Source organism: Lissotriton helveticus, chromosome 1_1 (genome assembly GCF_964261635.1).
Source record: "Lissotriton helveticus chromosome 1_1, aLisHel1.1, whole genome shotgun sequence".
Taxonomy (NCBI): Eukaryota; Metazoa; Chordata; class Amphibia; order Caudata; family Salamandridae; genus Lissotriton; species Lissotriton helveticus.
In genome coordinates, this window is record NC_136057.1 from 753584674 (window position 1) to 753608667 (window position 23994).

Sequence of the window (23994 nt, forward strand, 5' to 3'; positions counted from 1 at the left end):
CTCTAATCACTAGAATATGTAGTAGTCCGCGTTGCTCTCTGCCTTTCCTATGTGACTTTTAGAGTATATCCAGTCTTACCCCTTCCCTATGTATATAGAGATAACTCTAATCACTAGTTTATGCAGGAGTCCGCTGTGCTTTCTACCATTCCTATGTGACTCTTAGAGTATATCCATGTGTATCCCCTCCCTAAGTAGATAGAGATATCACTAGTATATGCCTAGATTTTATCCATTTGTTTCTCCTCCTTGTGTGACTCTATCTCTTGTACATTTGAAATTTTTTCTGTCTGTACCCTTTTATAACGCATGTAACCCTCAATCCGTATGTTTCAACTGGTTCTTATGTAAGTCAACAATTTGCAAATTATTTTTGTACCGTCAGTCCTTATGTTTGAAACTGGGTCCTATGTAAAGCGCTCTGACACCTTCGGGTAAAGTCCGCGCTATATAAAATCGCATAAATAAATAAATAAATAAATAAATAAATGCCAAGGTGCACAGTAGATCCTGTAGAACTGAGCATTTTACCATTATAACTGACATCTCGGTCATACTTGTTATGGTCTTATTAAACCTAGCAGTTACATGCACTGGTTATGGTCTTATTAAACCTAGCAGTTACATGCACTGGTTATAGTCTTCTTAAACCTAGCAGTTACATGCACTGGATTCAGTGCGCAAGCAGGAGGTTGTCACTTGGCACTGCAGCTCTGAAGTAGTACTGGCTCCGCCCCTTTCCTCTCACCCGCCTCTGACACCTCAGAGGCCACCCGCCCCCTTCTTGCCCTATGACTTGTTTGGGGTCGTTACCCGCACGTATTCCCGGGAGCGTACCTCCACTCCACGCGGGCGGGATCGGCACCGCTTGGCCGGAGTGCCGCTCTCCCTTTAACCTGCCGGGCCCGAGGAGATGCGACGTTATGTGCGGCTGGCGCTGCTCTGCTTGCTCGGTGGACTCTGCTCACTTCTTTACGCCGCGTTCTGCCAACTCGCAGGCTCCGGGCACGCAGCGGCGGCCAGCGGACACCTTCAGCGCGACTGGATGCTCCAGAGGGCGTATGTAGGCGGAAATGTAAAGCGAGGACATGGTGTGTAAAGTGACGGTTCTCTTGTTGAAAGTAATATACAGGAGACGTCGTTGAAGTCTTTAAGTGGGTTTATTAAGATAAACCAAAACACATCACAGGAGCACATCCACACCCGGTAAACTCCAACTGTAGAAGTGACAAACTCACAGTTGAAGCTTACAGGTAATCATTGCCACGAGAGACGCGTCTCTTGAAAGATAACATTCTTCAAGAGATGCGCGTGATAATATACATCATGAGAAACTATGCACGTGATAAGCATTTACTTGAATTCTACGAACTCTACATCTCCTCTCTCCTTATCAAATAAAGAAATTGAAAGAAAACTTAACTACTAGAAATGAAACTTAACAAAAATAATAATCTCTAAAGCGAGTGGGAAAAGAGCAGTTTCTATGAGTTCTAGATGCATTATCAGAAGTTTGGCAAGCAGTACTATCATTTTCAACATCGTCAGTAAGAGTAAGTGACATTTCAATGGGAGGTGAAGTTTCCTCATCAGAAACTGGAGTAACTTGAGAATAAGAAGAAATGTCACTAGGAGTTGGACATTCTAATTGTGGTAAATCAAGAAAAGACCCAGAATGACTTTCATTTTCACTCTTGGTTCTGAGGATGCTCTTGGCTTGGTCAGAAGTTAATTTGACAAGTGAACGTTTATTACGCCATCCTCTCTTATCTAAAAATAAAGAACCTTTGGACACTTTAAGTACTTGAGTAGGGAGTGAAAAATTTAGAAAGGCCTTTTTTAATTCTATCTACAGACTTAAACATGACCCAATCACCTACTGCAAAAATTTCAGGGTTAGAGACAACTTTGGCATTAAAATTCCGTGTTTGTACTGCTTGTTGTTTCTCAACATTATTCTTAAGTTTTGTTCTGTCAGAACATGCTAAACAAACAGTTTTCTCTGGAATCAGATTTTTAATCCAGGAAGGACAAACAGTATTATGTGGGCTTCTTTTCTTAAGTAATCTGAAAGGTGATAAGCCTGTGGTGGAGTGTGGTGTAATTAGGTATGCCCAAACTTTCTCTCTTAGAAAAATTTCTACATTTTCTTTACATGAATAAGCAGTCTGAATGCCCTCTTTTAAAAATCGATTCATTCGTTCAATTAAACCATTTGATGTAGGAGAATATAGGGCTACTCTCAAGTGTTTTATGTCAAATTTCTTGAAAAATTCCTCTATGACGTTAGAACAAAAATGCGAACCATTGTCGCTAACAATTTCTTTGGGAGGTCCTTCCATCCTAAAAATCCTTTGTAAAAATCTTATAGCTGAAGCAGAATCAGGGTTAGTACAAAAATCAAAATCAAACCATTTGGAGTAATAGTCTATAACAGAGACAATGTAACGTTGATTTTGAGGCAAAATTTCAAAGGGTCCTGAAAAATCAATGGCTAGCTTGAACCAGGGGTCATCAGGAATAGGAACATTATGTAAAGATACATTTCGTAACTTCCAGTGTTTATCAGAAGCTAAACAAATGCTACAGGTATCAATCCAATCATTTACATTCTTTTCCATAGCTGGCCACCAAAAATGCTCTTTTAATTTGCGTGAGGTACCACCTACCCCTAGATGACCTTGATGCGCAGTGAAAAATAATTTTTTGCGCAAAATTAAAGGTGGAATGCAACGGTCATCTCTAAAAATTATTCCATTAACAATTGTTAATTCTTCAGAAACCTGTGCAAAGGATTTTAAAGGGGCGGGAAGAGAACGAATTTTGGGCCAGCCTGAGATTATAAGGTTTTTTACTGCCATAAGAGTTTCATCTTCAGTGTAGCATTTGAACCAATCCTCTTCAGAAATAGAAAGAGGAGAGAGAATTAAGTCCTCTAAGGAGGCAACAACGCACTCAATATCATTTCCAAGTACGTCATTATTATTTTCTAATGGCAATCTAGAGAGAGCATCAGCTCTCATATTTCTGCCTCCAGCAATGTGGTGAATGCTGAAATTGAAGTCATTTAATTTTGAAAGGATTCTAACTAACCTTGAAGAGGCTTTGCCAGTGCCATTCCCATTTAGAAGATGTATTAAAGGTTTGTGGTCAGTGTATAATAAAAATTGAGAGCCCCAAATGTAAATCTTAAATTTTTCTACAGCCCATACACAACCTAGGGCTTCTCTTTCAATGGTGCTGTAATTGTATTCCGCACTGCTGAGTGATTTTGACGCAAAACCAATGGTATGTTCTACTGAACCTTTCCATTGACAAAGGACAGCACCAAGGCCTTTTTGACTTGCGTCTACAAAAATGCCACATTTGAGACCTGGTGTAAAGGATGAAAGAGCTGGAGAATTTATGATGACCTTTTTGATGTTATTAAAGGCCAAATCTGCTTCATCATTCCACAAAAATGAAACATCCTTTTTCATTAAAATTCTAAGAGGCTGAACCAATTGAGAATAATTCATCACAAATCTCGAATAATATTCGGTGAGACCAAGAAAGGATCTCAAATTATCTTTGTTGTTTGGAATGGGTACATCTTGAATGGCCTGAGTAAGGGAAAGTTTAGGTTTGATACCTATGGTAGAGATGGAATGACCTAAATAGTCTAATTCTTCAACAAAAAACTTGCATTTTTTTGTACCAAGGGTGATACCAACATCCCTGAAGCGAGATAAAACAACATATAAGTCTTTAACATGTTCATCAACATTTTTGGAATGAATTAAAACATCATCTTGATATGCTTGTACATTCTTAATATTGCATAAAACGCTGTTCATAAATTTTTGAAAAACACTTGCGGCACTTGCTAAACCAAAGGGGAGTCTTAGATATTTAAAGGCTCCAAAAGGAGTAATAAACGTGGTAAGTTCAGATGAACATTTGGTTAAGGGAATTTGGTGGTATGCACTCCTTAAGTCTAAAAGCGTAAACAATTTAGAATCAGCAAGTCCAGTGAGAAGTTCTTGAATTTTGGGTAATGGATAACAGTCAATCAAAATATTTTGATTTAATGATCGAAGGTCGGTATACAAACGAATGCTGGAATCTTTTTTTTTAACAACTACGATCGGACTGACCCATAAAGATGAGTCAACAGCTTCAATTATTTTCTCATCAACCATCTTCAAAATTACCTTTTTCAAATCATCTCTTACATTAAGAGGAACATTCCTCAATTTGTGTATGACAGGAATAGCATTGGGTTTAAGGCGAATGTGATGTTCATAGTTTTTAATCTTACCAACTGAATCATTGAAGACTTCTGGAAAATCTGAAATGATTTTGTTAATTATTCCTACATCAATGAAATTAACGAAGGATACATCACATTGTTCATTTATCTGAACGGGGCAATCAGAACCAGGGACTAGCTTGAGACCCATTTTGGCAAGATCTTGCCATCCAACAATGCATTTTCCATTAGTAGCAACATATACTTTTGTATATATTTTTCTACCTAAACAAATTATGCTAGTAATGAAATATCCCCACATTTCAATGCTTTTTCCAGCATATGCTTTTGGTATGATATCCAATGGTTCAAGGGCAATCTTGGAAGACCAGTGAGTATTGAATAGTAATTCAGAGATAATGGTCACGGGGGCACCGGAATCTGCCATCATGTCAATTGTTAAATGATCAACAATTACCTGGCAAGTTGGATCTTTTGCGTGTGCCAGACCATTGGAATCAACCATGCAAATAGAAACTGAATGAATAGAAAGAATTTCTTTTTCAACTAAGTTTCTATTGGGAGCAACAATTTCAACAGTGTTAATAGTGGTATTTTTCATTTCAGTGTTAATAAATTCGACATCATCAGAGTTTTCACCTGTAATGTAAGAAATATTATTAATCTGAGAAATCTTACGATTACGACAAACGGTTTGAAAATGCCCTATTTTTTGACAAAAAGTGCACTTTTTTCCTTGAGCTGGACAAATTGGGCTGTTACTTAAGTGTGTTTTCGAACCACAACGAAAACAAAAGGTATTTGTTCTTCTTTGAAAAGGTTTCTGAAAGGGCTTATTTCTAGTATATAAAGCATTAATATTTGTATCAGGTTGAATGAGAGAAGAAGTTTCAGTAATGCATTTTGACGATACAATGGACCTTTCAATACCTTTAGCTATTTCTAATACTTCAGATAAGGAAGGGTCTCTACAACTCAATATTCTTTCTTGAATTTTCTTGTGACAGCAATTATACACGAATTGATCTCTCAATGCAGTTTCAAGGTAAGTTCCGAAACTGCACTCAGCAGCAAGGTTTCTTAAAGCAGATATGAATTCTTCAATAGATTCATCTTGTTCCTGACGTCTTTTCATGAAATTATAACGTTCGAGTATGACACTAGGTAGTTCAAGGAATTTTCTTTTCAATTTTAAAACTGCAGCAGAATATTCATTAATGTCACCTCCACCACTAGAGGATGGAAGAGGGTTGGGAAGATTGTTGAAGATTTGTCTGCCCTCTTTACCTAAGTTGCTGTAAAGTATTGCCAATTTCCTTTTAGGAGAGTATTCATCAGCTCCTATGGCAATTAAATAACTTTCAAAGTTTTGAAACCAATGTCTCCAAGGTTCTTTAGGTTTCCCAGGTACTGGTAAAAAATAATTTAATGTAACTATTTGCTGGCTCGTGGCCATTTCGCTTATTGCAATGTAATGTTGAAAAGACAAAATTTGTAAAATTAAAATTTACTGAAAGTTGTTTAAATATTCCTTTAGAATCCTCAAAAAGAGGTAAAATTCAATATATTTCTTTAAAAACCGCTCACCGTAAATCCTTTAAATGAGTAAACGCGGTTGTTTCCCTTCTGATCTCTCCGATCGGTAACTGGTTGTTATGGTAACGTGGAAACAAATTAAAATGGCCTCCAAGCGTAACCACGCTCCTACGCATGCGTGATGACGTGTTAGGAACGAGATGATGATCTCGTTAACGTCATAAATGACGCGCAGTAGGGTCCGTCAACAATTGTAGAAATGCATAAAATTATGCAAAATTGCGAGGAGACGGCCAATCGGCGGCGGATTTTTCCGTAGTGAAGCTTGTGGAGGTCTTGGAGTCGGCGGTGAGGGTAGTGGGATCGTGCAAGGTAGGTGATGTGCTTTTTCTTTGGTGAAATGGAGGTCCTCGTCGCCAAATGTAAAGTGACGGTTCTCTTGTTGAAAGTAATATACAGGAGACGTCGTTGAAGTCTTTAAGTGGGTTTATTAAGATAAACCAAAACACATCACAGGAGCACATCCACACCCGGTAAACTCCAACTGTAGAAGTGACAAACTCACAGTTGAAGCTTACAGGTAATCATTGCCACGAGAGACGCGTCTCTTGAAAGATAACATTCTTCAAGAGATGCGCGTGATAATATACATCATGAGAAACTATGCACGTGATAAGCATTTACTTGAATTCTACGAACTCTACATGGTGCTGCAGGGCTCGAGACTAATCACGGAGACCATCATCGGCGAAGGTAAATGCCGCCGCAGAGCAGCTACAAACACCCTCTCTGCATCAGCAGCTCGGACAGCAGACATTTTTTTTTAAATATTACGCTGTGCATCAGGGCGGGGCGAAAGGTGACTGCTGTGCGGCTCCATTTTAAATCCTGGCAAACCTGTCGCTGTTCTATTGGAAAGGGTTTCTCAAAGCATGTGACGTGGTGCCAGTATTAAAGATGGCTAACGCCTGACCCCAATGTGACGGAAGGCGATTAAAAGCGTATTTTAAACCGTAGACACAATTTGAGGGAAACAATAGATAATTGTTATTACAGACGTCTAGAAACCAGAACGGTAAAGTTCAAACTGGTTGGTCGAAGAAAGTGACAGCCTTGAACGTTAAGCTACTTTAAAAAGAGCTGTGGGATTTATGACATTTCTACATCGCAAGCTACGCTATGTTAATTTATTATGGTCTATTTAAAACCTTGGAACAAAAATCAACTGAAAGGTGTATTTTTAAGTCGGCATCAACGTGTTTTAATATTTATAAATTAAGGGGAGATACCCGATAAGCATGAAACAAGTGTATTCTCAGTCGATCAACCTTTATACCTTCTACATTTTGTAATCTACATGTTATAAGGTTTTGACATTTTCAGCCTTTCACTTGCATGCGTTTGGATCTTGTTTACATTGACAGATGAGCACACTTGCAGCGACGTGAATGAGCGCTGCACAGCCACGAAAATGAGACGGGTCTGTGGCCAGCATCTGGCTCTAGCGCAGAAATATTCATTTCTAGTTTCTATGCATGTGACAGTTCTCACATGTCTACCTTTGTGTATCTCTTCTCTTTCTCCTTAAGTGGAATGGTTAGTTTTGGTATTTATCTGTCTCACACAACCCCTCAAAAAGCGCAAGAACGGTTTATGGATGGGTAAAAAGCTACTCCTTAGGCGCACAAATGTTATTGATTTAGTCTAGGAAAAGACTTGTAGTTTATGTCCTTTAGACTTCGTCCCATGCACTTAGTATTATTCATCTCATTGAGTTTATAGTAGAACTAACTGCGCAGAAGTCGTGTGTGTGTTGACAATTTCATGTATTTGCGTTTATAGGATGCTTAACAGTATTAGGAACATTCTCATGCATACATAATAGATTATTTATAATGCTGTTTATGGTATGGGTGTCATGCCATTAGTGCCTACTTTTTAGTGCCATTGGTTGTGGTGGTAGTCTAAGTTACTTAGAGCATCAGAGAGAGATGTAGACGTTGAGCGGTTTAGTATACATGTGTGTTTTGATAGAAAATCGATATTTAGGAAGAAAGATTCATACATATGATTGTAGTTCATGTAAATTCCAGCAGTACCTCATTTACAACTGTAATGCATTGTGTACAATTATGCAGCATTGGTTTCAGTTTCTTAGATGGCTTTGATAATTTTTGTTGTAGTATAGCAGAACAACTCCAGGTGGTGAAGCAATACCCTTTTTAGGATTTTTAAAGTACAGCTGTCAAACAGACCTGTTGCTCAAAACCTACATTGAGTAGGCTTTGCGTCCACGTCATTGTTTTTTTTTTTGAACAGCCTTCTTCAGCCTAAACTTTAGTGCTTGAATTGCAACTGTATTCCTGCTGGCTCCACCATGTGTGTTCCGGGATGATGCGTTTGCATGTGAATCCCAGACCTATTGGATTTGACAGTGCTTGTTATTTCCTTGTGCCTATTCTATTTGTGGATCAATTTCAATTGGTTCTGCTATGGTTAAAGTTGTTGAGAATGAGGTGCTTGCAGTCTCAACAACAGGCTTGTATGTGTGATGTTGGAGGGATGTAATTTGAGTTCAGTTGTAAGTATTTTGCTTGTACAAAATAGGAATCTGTGAATTCTAGTTTATTGACTGCCTTAGCAGAAAAAAACACATCTTCACCATCCTTCTTCATTTCAGGTGATTCATCATCATCATCATTAAATCTTTATTCGGCTTTATAGCCATAAAAGCACTGAATATCCATTGCAGTGAAATTATATAAAATACAAATACATAAATAAGATAAAAAATATTTAATCCCCTAACCTCAGTGCAATGTACATGTACAAAGTTTAAAGGATAGAATACAAAATATGCATATTGTGGCAGACTAGATAGGATGACTCACTAGACTGCAAGTTTTTAGGTCGAGCAGACGTAAAAAGCATGCGAAGCATGCTTTTGTCTGCAAAAGATCTTTTGCTGGCGTGTCTGGGGGAATGTGAGACGGTGTCCATGCACGAGCCTCTGTCGTCTTCGATTTGCCCTCGAGGGCGCGCACGTCGCCGTGCACATCCCCTGCCTGTGATTCTCACCTAAACACGCAGTCAGGCACACACGCAGGCAGGCACACACACAGACGCAGGCACATACAAGCGCACGCACACACAGCCACACACGCACATGCAGCGCCCCCCCCCCACACACAGCCACGCACGCACCCCCACCACTCACGGGCGCGCACACACACACACACACACACACACACACACAGACAGATACAACCTCCCACTCACCGTGCTCTTTCTGCCTCGTCCGTGTCCCTCTCTCCCTCGGCAGCCATTGGGTGTGTCTCGGCGTGGGAGCTCCACAGCGCTGGTGGTCACTCGGGACGGGACCCGGGACTTCAGCTGCCTTAGCGCCGGGGCTCCCTCTCCAGCAAAAGGCGCGCATGCGCGGGCAGCCCCCGCCCTCAGTCGCACCCCAGTCCTGAGAGCTGCTTTCGGTTTCGCTGTAACTCTGTCTGGGTGTCCGAACTTTTTCTATATTTCTTTTTTTATGATGCACCTCAAGCACTTTCACTTTAACGGCTATCCCCCCCCCTTCTCCCCCGCTGCATGGATGCCGTGCGGGCGCTGCTGGGAGTGCGCCAAGGCCGAAGGCCGTTTTTTTAAAGTGAGAAGCACGTTGCATACGTGATGCCTGCATTGACGCTGAGATCTCTGATGGACAAAGCATTTCTTCTCTTCGTGGCTTTGATGTGAGAATTCACACACGGGGCTATTTCAAGAAAATATTTTCAGACGGACTGCATGAATGGGCATGTTTTGTTCGTATTAGCTGATCGTTCTTAAAGTCACAGGTCCCGCTTTTCAAGCCAGCAACCCTTCAAGGTCTGTCTTTTTACTTTATCTTATAGGTGTTTGCTGCCACGTCTTAAGAATGTTGGTTTGCAAATAGGCCTGATTGCTCACAGCCCTAGCAACTATTCACAAGCCTGTTAGAGAAAGTCACATGCAATAAATTATTAAATGAGTTTCAGGCAAACAAAAAGTATTCGTGTACTGAAAAAGTTAAATGCACTTACCATAAAATTACACACAAAGAATTAATTTCAGCTTGTTCCCTACAGGGTTTGCTTTATTTCTCTGCAAATGAAAATTCAACTGCAAGACCAGGTATTCAAGGGCTGTCTTCTTACTTTCATGCCTGCAGAATTTCAAGAAGTGCCACCAACCATGGCAAATTCTTTGCTTGCCACCTGAGCAAGTAAAAAGGGCAAACGGAGTGGGGTACAAACTTAAGGGCTCCTGATCTGAACCAATGTACAAATATCCTGCAGATGGCAGCGTAACACTCTTCCTGCCCGCACAGTGCAGGACATCACTACAGTGCAATGCAAGAGGTCTCGCAGTTTACACACGTTTAAGCTTTTGGCATTGTAAAATACAATGACTTTTTTATATTTTTAAAAAGAAAACAAAAATAAAAGGCATTGTTATTTGCAATGCCAATAGCTCAAACTCGCGTCAATGCGAGACCTATTGCATTGTAAATGCTTGTTTGTGCTTGAGCCTCCACGTGTATAGCAAAAATCGTGAGACTGCAAACACTGTGGGTTGTCTAACATCACTTCTGAGGATCCTAATGGCTACTCCATGGTGTCATATGCCCAGGGTATGGCAAATTGGGAGGATTCATTTCTTTCCCTACTCTGCCTATAAAGGAAAAAAAGTACAGCATGTTCAAATGATTCAATAGTCCGAATGCAAAATGGACTAAACCCATCAGACTCCCTGGGAACACGCTGCCATTTAGCCATTAATGAAATAAGCATTGGAAATGCAATAGGTCTTACGTTTGTTGGGAGATGGAGCTATTGTTATTGCTATTGTTATTATAAATGGCAATGTTTTTTACCTATGCGATAGATATGTCCTCCCCACCTTATTAAAATGAAAATCTCAGTTGTGTTTTTTTATGTAGTACACCTTCAATGGTGCCCTAGAGTAGGGAGTGAAAATGGCAGTTCCGACTCCAAAATTAAACAAGCAGTGTTGTGAGGGTTCAGTACCACAGGCTTTCACTGCGTGTCTCTTGGGACCTCTTTAGGCCACATATGGTACTGCACCCTGCAACATGGCTAGGCAAAGGATATGACCCAATAGTAAAAGTAAAGTAAAGTCCACATTTGTAAAGCGCACAATCACCCGTAAGGGTCTCTAGGCGCTGGGGGCCGTCGGGAAGATTAAGCGAGCTATTGCCCAGAGTCACATGGTGCTGGGCTAACCTGCCGCCGGAGCCGGGGATCGAACCGTGGTCCCCAGATTCCAGCGTCAGTCGCCCTGGCCGCGGCGCCACACCTCTTCCACTGTCGATTGGTGAGTTGGGGATCCGTGTTCGAGTTTGCTGTCCGGCTCAACATCCTGTCATAATGGGCTAATTGTTTATTCGCCTATGGCTGGGTGCGCTATGTAAATATATGCGTTTGTAAAGTAAACATTTTTAGCAAAACAGCAGTGGCCTAGGAGGAGTAGTGGGGGCCTGCGAGCAGTCTTGTGTGAGGGGGAGGCACGCGGAGATTAAGGGATATAAAGCAACCAAAGCCATGCTGTGGGAGGGTGGAGGGAGAGGCATGGGAAATAACGTGACAGCAAGCAAATGATGCGGCAAAGTTTCATTGCACAAGTAAACAAAACAGTTAACCAACAAAGGGGCAGGCCAACTAAAAAAAGAGTTCTCTCTATATATAAATAACTTGAACAGAAAGAACACATGTAAGAGGGGCAGTGCTTATGGGTGAATACACAGTTCCAAAAGGAGGGACTACTAAGTGTATTCACCAATGAAAAGTTCGTATTTCCAAAGGTCAGCAACAGGAACCAATGAAAAGGATAGGCATGTTTTCAAGCCTGTATCCTATGTCTCGAAGAGATAGCACAAGTGCTGCCTAGACAAAACCTAAAAAGTGGCATGGTTGCTAAACAACATTTTGGATGTAGTGTCTTTGCTTGGGGGAACCTGTCACTTCAAGGAAAGATTCCAAATTAAAATCACCTTTGAACTCAAGAAATACTATTGCAAGGGAGCCCACTATTGATTGCCCTAGGAAGAGAGCATGTCTGTACTGCCAGTATAAGCCCTTTAAAACAGCCTTAGAGACCCCAGTAAGATCTGAGGAGGTAGACCATAGGTTAGCACACCCCAACTGGGTGCAAGAGTGTTTATTAAACCTAACCCAAGTAATCTTCAGAGCTCCGGGTTGCTGCAGGGAACAGCTCAGGGGCCACACAAAGTCTGCGCCTATACAGAATGGATTTCAGGCCCATTTTGTCACCAGTCGGTCTCAGACCCATATCTAGGCGAAGGGGACTAAGCGGTATGCTGGCGGCAAGGTTGTTTAACAATAGCAAAAGGGGATTTTCTACATTTCCATACAGTTTATGTTTTTGTAACCCCATAACTCATCACCATACTGGTATATTCCATATAGGTACCCCATATAGATGCAGGTAACATTGCAACCTTTCACCTATATTCTTCCCTACATTACATACATAACGGTTCTTAGGGACTGACCTTTTACCTAGAACACAGGTTTTTCCCTAGTTCGAATCTCATACATTATGCATGAGGTTTCTTGGAAGCACAGCAGGACTACCATCTACTGTATAATATCTCTGTATAAAGTTCAGGCCCGACGTCATCCTTTAGGCCGACACAGTAACACAGCAAGGTAAGACCCCTGGGGAGACCTATGGGTATATATACATCACATCTTGCTTAGAAGGACAGAGGAGACCAAGACTTCCCGGCTCCTGCATGCAGACGCTCCAGCTCTCAGTGGTATCACATCCCTTTCAGGGTGTCCAACTCAAGACCAGGACGGGGTCCCATATTCTCTGATTCTCAGGTAAAGGGGTTGACTAGATCCTAGAGGGATTATTGGCATAACACCTACACATATGCTTGGTACATTTAGGTACATCTAGTTAGGGAGGCATCGTAGGTGTATGCACTTTTTATTATGTATTTTATGTACTTGTATATATTTATGATTCCTGCAAAATAGTAGAACTGTACCAACCTTTTACTTTCATAGTACTTCTAATCATATATCTCTGCTACTGTCTAATGGTTGTTGTAGCTCATCTATTCTACACTAGAATAACAACTGTTCAATAAATTATTTTTGACAAGCGCCCAGTATGTTTATTCTGTGAATCTCTGAAACAAACTAAGTGAGCACATGTGATTGAGCGAAAAGTAGTGTATTGTTTCCACGATTCTGAGGGATCAGGGTTGTCATGTTCTAAGGTTGCCAAGACCTAATCTCTCCGTTAAGAGGAGATTCTAGTGGCACTGTGAGCTGGCTGGTACAGACAGGCTAACATATCCGGCTCGGGGTGCACGGAATCAGTCTGCCACCAATCCCACAGTTTGTTATCCAAACGCGCAGATCCTATATAGGTTATATAGGAACTACATGACAATACAACGCGTCCCCCAGGGCTTGTAAATTATACATTTGGAGGGCTGGGGAAATGTGACGTAGTACGGAACCCCTTTGTGACCCCGTAATTCCCCCGGAATACTGTTTAAGCTTAAGCCTGCACTTCATAATATGGGGAATCAAGTCAAAATGTTCAGTGAGCGTGACCCCTAGGTAATCAAAAACATGAACTCTTTCCAGTGGAGCGAAACAGCCCTGAGGAAGTCGCAGCCACTTGCCGTAGGTGACGAATCATGTGTTGGCTAAATAGAGACTAAAAATAGAACTAAACAAGAACATATGATAATAAGCTAACAAATACAAAGAAGGACAAGAATTGTTGATATCTGTTATTTATGTAATGCATGTTGACATTAGTGTGTGCTGGGGATACCATTGTTTTTGCCCATAAAATATATAAAGCATTTTTCTTGACAGATCTCAAAGGTAAGACTTATTCATTCCTTCCTGTGCATACAAAGACGTAGAACGGACTGTAGGGCAAACTGTATTCCCCTGACGAAGGCCTGAGAGCTATAGTTGGTTAGTAGCAATGCCGAAACATTTTGGCATCAGGTGTTTTAGAAAGGGATGAAAGACATTTTTTCTCAACTTACATGTGCATAAAGTTTTGACCCTGAGCTGTGTACCCTCAAAATAAAGGAAACTCCTTTTGGTTATAAACAGAGGAGGTAGTTTAAAATTCATTCTGGTTCCCACAAATACCCTTCACCACTTATTTTGATCTCCCTGAGGTCGACACCACCAAGGTGTTAATATTTTACCATGGTGGACGGACTAGTTGATGAATCACGTCAGGACAATGTGGGTGAGGCCTTTCCGTCCCAAATCTTTGTTTTATTCCATTGGACAATGGCTTTTTCCATCAAGGTTAAGTGCAGCTCCTTCCGTTGAAATGGGCACGATCAGGCTTGACATTTTGCATTGATAACATGGTGTCCTCCTGAATTCATTAGATATAGGGGTAGATTTTACCGTTACCTTGTCATGCAAGGTTGTTTGTTGCCTGTCCAAATATTAAACGCAGAGTAAAGAGAAACAACATTGATGGAGCACTCATCTCGTTCTGTGATCACTGCACCCTAAAACAAGCACTAACCCGTTTTGTCCTCTGTGTTCTCGCTGCTAGAGGATGTGAGGCGTCAATAGACCAGGCACATTGATGAACGAAATCAACTAAGAGACAAAGTGCGCATATGAAATCGGTATATTTCTCTGGTCCTCTGAAAACAAAGCAAATACGTGAGCATGTTGTGTGCTACAATGAGGACAGAAACTACTGAGAGATGTACTGTTTCATATCTTCACAATAGCCATGGCATGGTAAACGTGTCTACCAAATGCATCTTACATCGAATGTATGTTCTGTAAACAGTTATGCTAAAATATCCATTTATATAGCACCTCATACACTGAATTGTTTGTTAGTGGTTAATAATAGACGTTAAATACTCATTTTGTTGCCGTAAGAAGAATTTTGATTGCAGGGATTCAAACGGCATTACATGCTCGCAGTAGCCGCCTTTACCCAGAACACTGTCTCCCTACCTCATACACAAGTTAGCAGACAACTTAGCCGGGTGAATTAGTGCGCCTTCTGGGCAAATGGTTGAACTCCTTGAAGGTCACAAGTTCCCATCTCGTTAAGACTGACTCTGCTTTTCGTCCTTCAAAGGTTTATAAAATGAGAACTACTGATTTGGATAACAGCACGTATTGTGTTGTGCGACAATACTGCAACACTATGTTAACGAGTGTCATGTACATTTGTTTACGAATGTGTGTAAACAGGCACAAATCATCCCTCATGTCAAAAAGAGACTGGGAAGAGGCCTGTGCCACTTTTTCATATGCATGACAGATAATGGCGGAAGTTGAGAGACTGCTTTAAACCAAAATGGCAACTGTACTCGCAGACTGTCCACAGTCTCTGCCCACGTTCAGACTTGGGCTTGGAGGAGGTTGCCACATTGTTGGAGTGATTGGCATGAGAACCCAGCGTTCCAGTTACCCTTTTCCTTCCTAATTTTCTCATGTATGATGTGTAGATGTTACAAATCTGAGCGGTGGCTGATGTGATTTAGGAGGGAGAGGAATGAATGCTTCCTTTCTGTAGAAAGTAAAACAAGCATTTGCAATGCAATAGGTCTCGCATTAGAAAGGTATGAGCTATTGGTATTGTAATTGACACATTTTTTATTTATGTTTTTTTTTAAATAGCGAAATAAATAGTTTCGTCATTTACAATACCAATAGTTATAACTTTTGCAAAGGTGACACCTATAGCATTTGTAATGCAATATGTGTTGTAGTTACGTGACTTAGATGTATTAGTATTACAAATAACAATGTCTTTTACTTTTTTTAAATAATTAATACTTAAATAAAAGTTATTGCAATTTATAATGGCAATAGCTTAAACTTTTGTAAATAACTTTTGTGAAGATTATGTTCAGTGTATTTTATTGTGACGAAAATCCAAGAACAGAAGTGAAATATTAACATCTTTTTATTACATTTGTAATAAGGCTTCAAACATTGAGAGAACATATTTGAACCAGTTTTTGTTGAATGGTTGCACAGATTGATGCTTTGGTGGCGCTGAGTGATGTTGTGATGGCGAACGATTGATGCTGTGGCGTTCAGTGATGCTGTGGTAGCGCATAGTGATGTTGAAGTGCCCCTGAGTGATGCTGTGGTGTGTTGAGTGATGCTGTATGCTATGCTATGCTATGCTATGTTTTGCTATCCTGTTTTCATTTGTTATGCTATGCTGTGTTTTGTTATGCTATGCTATGTTTTGTTTTGCTATCCTATGCTTTGTTTTGTTATGCTATGCTATGTTTTGCTATCCTATGCTTTTTTTGTTATGCTGTGCTGTGTTTTGTTATGCTATGCTATGTTTTGTTATGATATGCTGTTGAGGGTGAGTGAGGGTGTGGGGGGTGAGGGTGTGTGAGGGTGAGGGTGTGTGAGGGTGAGGGTGTTTGAGGGTGAGGGGGTTGTGAGGGTGAGTAGGTGTGAGGGTGAGGGGGTGTGAAGATGAGAGGGTGAGAGTGTGTGAGGGTGAGGGGGTGTGAGGGTGAGAGGGTGTGTGAGGGTGAGGGGGTGTGTGAGGGTGAGGGGGTGTGTGAGGGTGAGGGGGTGTGTGAGGGTGAGGGGCTGTGTGAGGGTGAGGGGCTGTGTGAGGGTGAGAGGGTGTGTGAGGGCGAGGGTGTGTGTGAGGGTGTGTGTGAGGGTGAGGGTGTGTGTGGGTGAGGGTGTGTGTGTGGGTAAGGGTGTGTGAGGGTGAGGGTGTGTGTGAGGGGGTGGATGAGGGTGTGTGAGGGTGAGGGTGTGGGGTTGTGAGGGTGAGGGGGGTGAGGGGGGTGAGGTTGAGGGGGTGAGGGGGTGAGAGGGTGTGTGAGGGTGTCTTTCATAAGACATAGAAATAAAGAGGTGTGCGTTGAAGCAAGGGAGCCTTCAGTATACACAGCCTTGTATTTGTAAGTCGAAAAGTATATACCATGGCTCAGAGGCACTAATGAGAAGCTTGTGTGGGAGAGAAGGGAGGTAGAATAAGGAGGAAACAAGGGGAAATAAGGAGTGATGGAGGGAAGGAATAAGGGCTGTGACTGGCTGGAGAAAGAGCAAGGTACATGAAAAAAAGCGCCAGGGAAGGAGGAATGAGGGGCTTTTGCAGGTTGGGTTGCGAAAAGCAAGGAGGGGAAGAGACGACGGCAATAGGGAGGGAATAGAGGGGGCAGGGGGCATAAGAAAAACAAGGCACAAAACGGATAATTAAATACTCCAGTCAATCAACACAAGAGGAGTTTGACAATATCGCACATCAATGGATGAAGGCTACAGAGCAAAAGAAACCAACCGGTTAAGGCCGATCGCCTAAAGCAAGTATAGAACACATTTGATGTGAATAGCACAAACATCGCACATGTCCCACCAAAAAGCAGTTCATTCCCTAACCAGTGACAACATACATATGGCTCAAATGGATTAAACTGCGTTTCCAAAACCAAGCAAAAACAAGCACTGGCGTTGCCAATAGGTCTCGCAGTAGGAACGTTGGAGCTATTACAATTGCAAATAACAATGCCTTTTATTTTTGTTTTCATTTTAAAAACATAGAGGGCTTTGTCATTTACAAAACCAATAGCACCAACTTTCCTACTGCGAGACCTATTGGCAACGCCTGTGCTTGTTCTGCGTTCTGCGTTCTGCCTCAGGGTTGCTCTACTTCGCCAGGAAATAGGCAGCTGATGATTCACCCCTGCATTGCTTTCCTTACATCATCAACTGTTTAAGAATCCTTCACTGAGCTGGAAAGCCTTTCGGTACACCAGGGGAAATGCCTGCTAGACTTAGGGACCAGTTGTTGCTTTTACAGGTGTATGGTTTGACAGGAAAATACGCGATTGCAGCTGGAGGAAAGTAATTAAGTAATACTAGAATATCCCATAAGCTCATCTTCCAAGCTGCATGTAAAACGTGTAGCCAACATATTTATTTAAATTGTTGTTCATTCATTGCACAGTTTGGCCCTATTGAAAAAGAGTGAGTGGGGAGTTCCTGAACCCACCATAAACGTAGGGAAGTGGGAGCCGGGGCGGCAAATCACTGTCAGCGGGCGGGAAAGCGAACAGTTTGTATGTGCCACGACTTTCCCGTGCCAGCTTGTGCCGGCAGGGGTGTGATTCGGAAACTGTCATTACGAGTCACTTGAGCCCGGGAACCCATTAGGGTAAATGGACCTGTGACGCAGCCATAAATTCCCCTCCTCTGCTCAGCGCCTGCGAGGTTTGGAAGCTGTAGAGAGAGGAGCGCGCGCGAGCGCTGCAGAGGGTTGCGACGGGAAGGCTGCGGGGTAAAGAAGGGAGTGGGGACGGAGGGTGCAGACTTATTTCAGGGAAAGGAGGAGAACGGATGACAGGAGGTAGACAACGGACTCTGCAGCGATGGCAAATAGCCAGAATAAAGCTAAAGGCTTTGCATGGGCGGATTATTATTATTATGGGTGGGAATCCAAACAAACAGCCAGGCCATGATGCAGAAGTGGGGAAGCTGCAGGCAGGTGACAGCGTACGTTTTCTATGCGGAGAGGCAGTCAGGAACTCTCCTTTTGCTTCAGCGTGCCACCGTGAATGGAGATCTTTCAAGTTTTTAACGATTTTCTTGAATGACGAGATGACATCACAGGAAGGATGCCACAAGGTTATAGACTTCAATGACTAGGCAGGGATTGGTGTCATTGACATTAAAGGCAGGGATTGGCGTCATTGACATTATATAAAGAAGCAAGATATATATAAACAAGCAGAAACACAAGAGACGGCCTGCGGCCGTCAAAGTGAAGTGGACACGGCGGGCAGGGGAGGGGGCGGAGCGGGGAGAGCGGCATGAGGGTGTGAAGCAGCAGGGGCCTGAGACGAGGCCGCCTTGCCTTTGATGTGGTAATGCGAGGCAAGCGGCTGGTGGCATTGTGCACGCGCTTTCACGTGCACTGGAAGAAATCGCCTGGGAATCGCCTGATCTCGGTAAGCTCTGTTTAAGCCGCAATAGATCGAGCTCCCGCTCTCAATGCGCACATGCGCATTGAGATAGGTCGCTCGACCTAAAAATATGTGAATGACACAACAACAGACCGTTGTATGGAGAGAGCTGGCCGAAAACTCCTGTAAGTATATTACGTATATAATTTTAGTAACATCAGAAGATATTGGCTAACGCCAGAAGTAAAAAAAAAAAACACTTTTAGTGAATGTAAAGATATGGCAAGCCCCTCTAAAAATTCAACGTTCTAAAATCGCCAAAGTGTATGGAACTCCCAGACAGAAGATGTTTTAAGTTTTCGTTTCATATAAAAAATACATATATTGTTAGCCATCAGCCACTCACTCCGTTTTCCAGTCAGAAGTGCTCCAGCCTCTTGTGTGGCACACAGGGCCACTCTGCCGTCGCTCAGCACCACAGCCACATGGCGCAGGCTGCAGCTCACCTGACGAATACCACTGAACTCCAGGGGACACCGGCTAGGCTGGCATTCCCCAGCCGAATAGAACCACAGAGATGAGGAGGGGAGATTGGAAAGCGCGCCCGCTGCCAGCGCACCGCTCCCCGAAGGTCTCTTCTTACCCATGCTGAGGACCGCAATACCAAGTGCGCAGAACGACTGCCGATATTATATACACTGTTGCAGGACAGTTCAGTTTCGTTTCCGGAGACGGCGGTGACATCAGCCCTCGAGGCAAACCCTGTCTCTGCATATCTAGGAGCAGAAAGGAAACCGAAAGCAGGGCCCTGAGATTGGAAATGAAAACCTGAGTAGGAAGGGAAAACGTGAATAAAAGGATTTCACAATCTAATTTCCGAGCCTCAAACCCGACGCAGTCAGTATAGTACCATTACAAACTTGAGAGTGCACAAGAAAAGAAATAAAAGGCGCAAGTGCGTCATATTAAAGACAAAGCGCAGATTTAAACAAGCCAGCAACAAAAAAAAATGCAGAAGAGGGTCTTTGAAGTACGTCTGGAGCAACATCAGCGATTACTAAAACGATGTGGTTGATGTGGGCCAGGGGCAGAGTGTTTTAACAGCTACGGGTGCGGGAAAGGACATAACAGAAAGCGAAAGCGCTCGCACACATTCAAAGCAAACAGCCAGCAGCAAAAGCGCGCTCACAAGGACAAATCTGACACTGAAAAAGCGCGCGTCCGACTCGTGTCCACATTCAAGTAAGCAAGAGGTATACTAAAGTATACAAGAGGTCTCGAATGCTCGACCTAAAAACATGTAAAATATGGACTAGACCTTTTTTAGGAGGCCTGTCAAAATAGCATCAGCCGTCACAGTGTCAAAGCTAAGTTTACATTAGGCACTGCATCTTCATGAAACCAATTCTTGCTCGGCTACCCACTTTAGTTAGCACATCACCTTTTTAGGTCGAAGCACGACCTGCATTCAATGCGTAAGCATTGATTGCAGTGTGCTTCGACAACTATTGCTACCCGTTTTTGGGAATGTGGACACGAGAGGGTGCACAAGCGCAGATTTGCTCAGTTTTGACCTCGTGAGCGCGCACGGCGCCGTGCCCCTCTCGTGCCTCATTCCCTTGCGCAAACACTCTACACTCACGCATGCGCACATACACACACTGCATACACACACGCACCCTCCCTTAAACAGACACATGCGCACACAGACAGACAGACGCACGCACAGACACACTCAAACAGACACACACGCGTACACCCCACCCCCACTCACCCCTCCTCTCCCTCAACACACTCACCTGTTCTGGCGGTGCTCGGCGGTGGTTCTGCCTCTCGGGCGGCGATAGCGCTTTGCGGGGCTCTCTCATCACATGAGAGCCCCGCCTTCCCCATGCGCCCGGCCGCTCTTCACCCGGTCCCCCATCTCGGGACCGGGACTGAATCCGGAGACTTCGTGGCTCTCTCTCGCTCTCTCCGCGATGGGGCGGGACTTCCGGTTGGGGCCGCGATGGGATTCGCCGGCTGCCCAACCGCTTCCGGGTCGTCGCAGGCAGCGCGGCGGCCCGGCGGGGACTTGTTCACTTATTTTTCTTTTTTGTGTCTTCTCCTCGTCGTTGGCCATACAGATGGACGCAAAGCTCAGAGAAAAGGTAAGAAGGCGCCATGATGTGAAACTTACGACTTTTTGCTTCAAAGCTCGTGCTATTCAGACCAAGAGACAGAGAGTCACGTGCAGAGCTGAATGTGTCCATGTTTGCCTATCCTGGAAGTTCGTGTCTGATTTGAGCAGCTGCACGGTACTGCTCTGGGTAACTAGAAGTGGTTTGATATTTTACTAGAGTTGGCAGTCATTCTACATGAACAGTGTATTGTCTTTCTTATCTATACCGTGAATAAACACCATACTTTCTACTGAACCTTAATTAATCAATTAATTAATTAATTTGCCACGCTCATGTAGGGTGCATTTGGTCCAGGGACCCCTTCAGGACAGCACATTTGGTGCATAATATCAATAACATCATATTGCTGGGAAATGGGTGCATTTGGAAGCAGTTTAAATGTGGGAACTGTAATGGGCAAAGGCAGAGGATATTGGGTTTTGTGCGAACAACCATGCCATTAGCCCCTTTTTACTTTTTACTGACTTCCCTGCTTGCTTTTCCGTCGGTGTACTTCACAGTCTGTGAGTCCACTGTATGTTCCATCTGTTTTCTTTGACTGTCCACTGCAGAACATTATGATTTGCTGAGCAGGGGGCACTTAAAATGTACCCCTATCTATTACAGAGTGAGGCAGCTGTCACTCAAACCCAGCTATGAGGAGATTACCAGATGGTGACAGCTCGATCAATAGTTTGAGAACACAGTCTGTTTTAAGGGTAAACCTGTGAGGAGAAGGCCTACTACCGCAGGTAAAATCCACTCAGATCCCTCAAGTGGAGTCCTTCATTCCGCCTGTGAGTCTGTGGTGGGCTTTATAGTGTAACACCCTTATGTGCCTTGTGTTTGGACGCGTGTGGTGTCATGGAGTGGGGGTGTGGGTATCCACTCCCACGGTGTATTGCATGCTGAAAAAAATTGTAGTTATTTGTAATATCAATACATCTAAGTTACGTAAATACAACATATGTTGCATTACAAATGCTATAGGTGTCACATTTGCGAAAGTTATAACTATAGGCATTGTAAATGACAAAGCTATTAATTTAGCTATTTTCAAAACCAACACATAAATAAAAAAATTGTCATTTACAAGACCAATAGCTCAAACTTTCCTAATGCGAGACCTATTGCATTGCAAATGCTTGTTGTATTCATACTTCTCGTTTTCTATGCCTGTACATATAGGTTTCTTCTTTTCTTTACTTAATGAATTGTATTATTATAGAACAGTTAACAGTCCATAATACACTGTATTCATGAAGCGCATTTCGAATAACCACTGTAATTCCTTTTCAACTCCGTCTACAATATACAATATTTAACAGATACCCTTTTTTTCACCTTCCCAATGTCTCTGGGTTCGTTCATAAGCATGAAAACTGTGGATTCGGTCTAGGTATCCGCCTAGTGGTATTTCCCTTTGTATAAAATAAATAGGTTACACAAAAAGAGAGCAACAGTTCAAATAAGCAAGCAAATCTTCAATGAGGATGGTATAGATGCTGGTGTTCTGTCATTATTATGCCATTTAACTGAGGATATGCTACTAACAACTGCACTAGCTAAGGACTACAGCAGCTCTTAAACTATTCTCGAAACAGACACCTTTTCCTTACTATTCAATTTGTCTCCATCTCCGTCAAGGCATGATTATCCCTCACATGTGTTTCCTCTGTCTTTGGCTATGCAGGGGGGTGTATGGAAGTTTTTTTTCTCCAAGAATCGGTACACTGTGGAGTACTGCCTCATGTCTACTACAGTCAGAGATAGTGTTGACTATGGTGTTCAACCAGGAGCGGGACTTAACAAGTTATTGGGATTTTTCAGAAACCCTCCCCAGTTTTCCCCATAATTGACCAACTGATAACCCTCCACAGCCTGATAACTCTAATTTTGGCAGTGGCAAACTAGCTAATTCTCTATTGTGTGATCTCAGGATAATCAGTGTACACATACAGAAGAGCTGCGTGCTTTATAAGCTGTCCTGAGGCTCTTAAGGATTGACTCATTGTGTCCCATATTAACCCGCCCCCTCACTCCCCCATTAATGACTCAAGAGAAGGCATTCTCATAACTAGTGATCAATTTCGCTATCAGCTGAATTGCATCTCCAATATGTAGCTCCTATCAGTATGACAATCTTTTTTTTTTTTTAAGATCTTTTTATTAGAAACATGGGAAGCAATAGGAATGCAAGTAGACCACACACAGTCATACACGGACATGGCAAAAGCATGGATTTCACAGCATTAAACAGTACTCGTGTTCCTTCCTTCACAACCCCTGGGTCACAAACCATGGCATTTAAACTAGATTGATTATCGAACAATATATTGGAGACAGCCTGAATGAGGAGAGTACAGGTACACCCCCATATTCATTCCATTTACTCCAGATTCGCACCCATTTTTGAGGACAGCCCCAGCCTTCATATATCACCTTCTTGGCCAACATGCACCAGTCCATATCCCTCTTCCAGTCCCGAAATTGTGGTGCCTGCGGTACACCCACAGGCATACAGTGTTGCAGTTGTCTATTGCCAGATCAAGGTCTCCCAAGTCGGCTCCACGCAGTTAAGATCAGTTTTTTTAAAAGTTTTTTTTTAGAGTTTTATATAGCGCACATTAGACCCGAAGATATCGGGTATCAGAGCGCTTTACATAGCACCAGTTTTGTTACAGGAGGACACATTCATTTTTGTTGGGCATGGGGAGATTCAGTGATTTGCCCAGAATCACAGTATGTTGAGCGTCGTTGCAGAGACTCGAACCCTGTTCTCCAGCTTCGACGCCGACCGCTCTAGCGGTAAGGCTACATCCTCTCCCAGATGTTTGATAGACACCTTTGGCAGGGGTCCTCATGCTTCTCCCACATAGCTTGTTCATACCTGCAACCACCGACTCCCAAACGTGCTGTATCGCTGGGCAGCTCCATATAATGTGGACGAAAGTTCCCACCCAGCAGTACTGCCTACCGCAGCCCACGTCAGTTGTCCTACCCATTTTTTTCACATCACATTTTATTTGGTTTTAGCAATAAATCCAGGCCATTACGGCTGA

General features: G+C 42.8%; 1 protein-coding gene and 1 long non-coding RNA gene across 5 annotated transcripts in view; one reads left to right on the top strand and one right to left on the bottom strand.

Moving 5' to 3' along the window:
- Positions 1–739: 739 nt before the first annotated feature.
- Positions 740–23994, top strand: part of GXYLT1 (glucoside xylosyltransferase 1) — a 128240-nt gene continuing 104985 nt past the window's right edge. Inside the window, exons 1-2 of one of the 4 annotated variants that reach the window (XM_078674297.1) lie at positions 740–1088; positions 6493–6541. In XM_078674297.1, coding sequence (XP_078530423.1) covers positions 914–1088; positions 6493–6541 — 224 coding nt within the window. In that variant the 5' untranslated portion in view covers positions 740–913. Of the gene's footprint in view, positions 1089–6075; positions 6161–6492; positions 6542–23994 lie in introns of those variants that run through there. The other 3 variants (XM_078674296.1, XM_078674295.1, XM_078674294.1) reach the window with 3 other exon arrangements.
- Positions 1142–5876, bottom strand: LOC144816901 (uncharacterized). Its single transcript, XR_013606929.1, has 2 exons — positions 5840–5876; positions 1142–1217 (listed from the first exon to the last, which is right to left on the bottom strand). It is a non-coding gene; the product is annotated as an uncharacterized LOC144816901 (long non-coding RNA).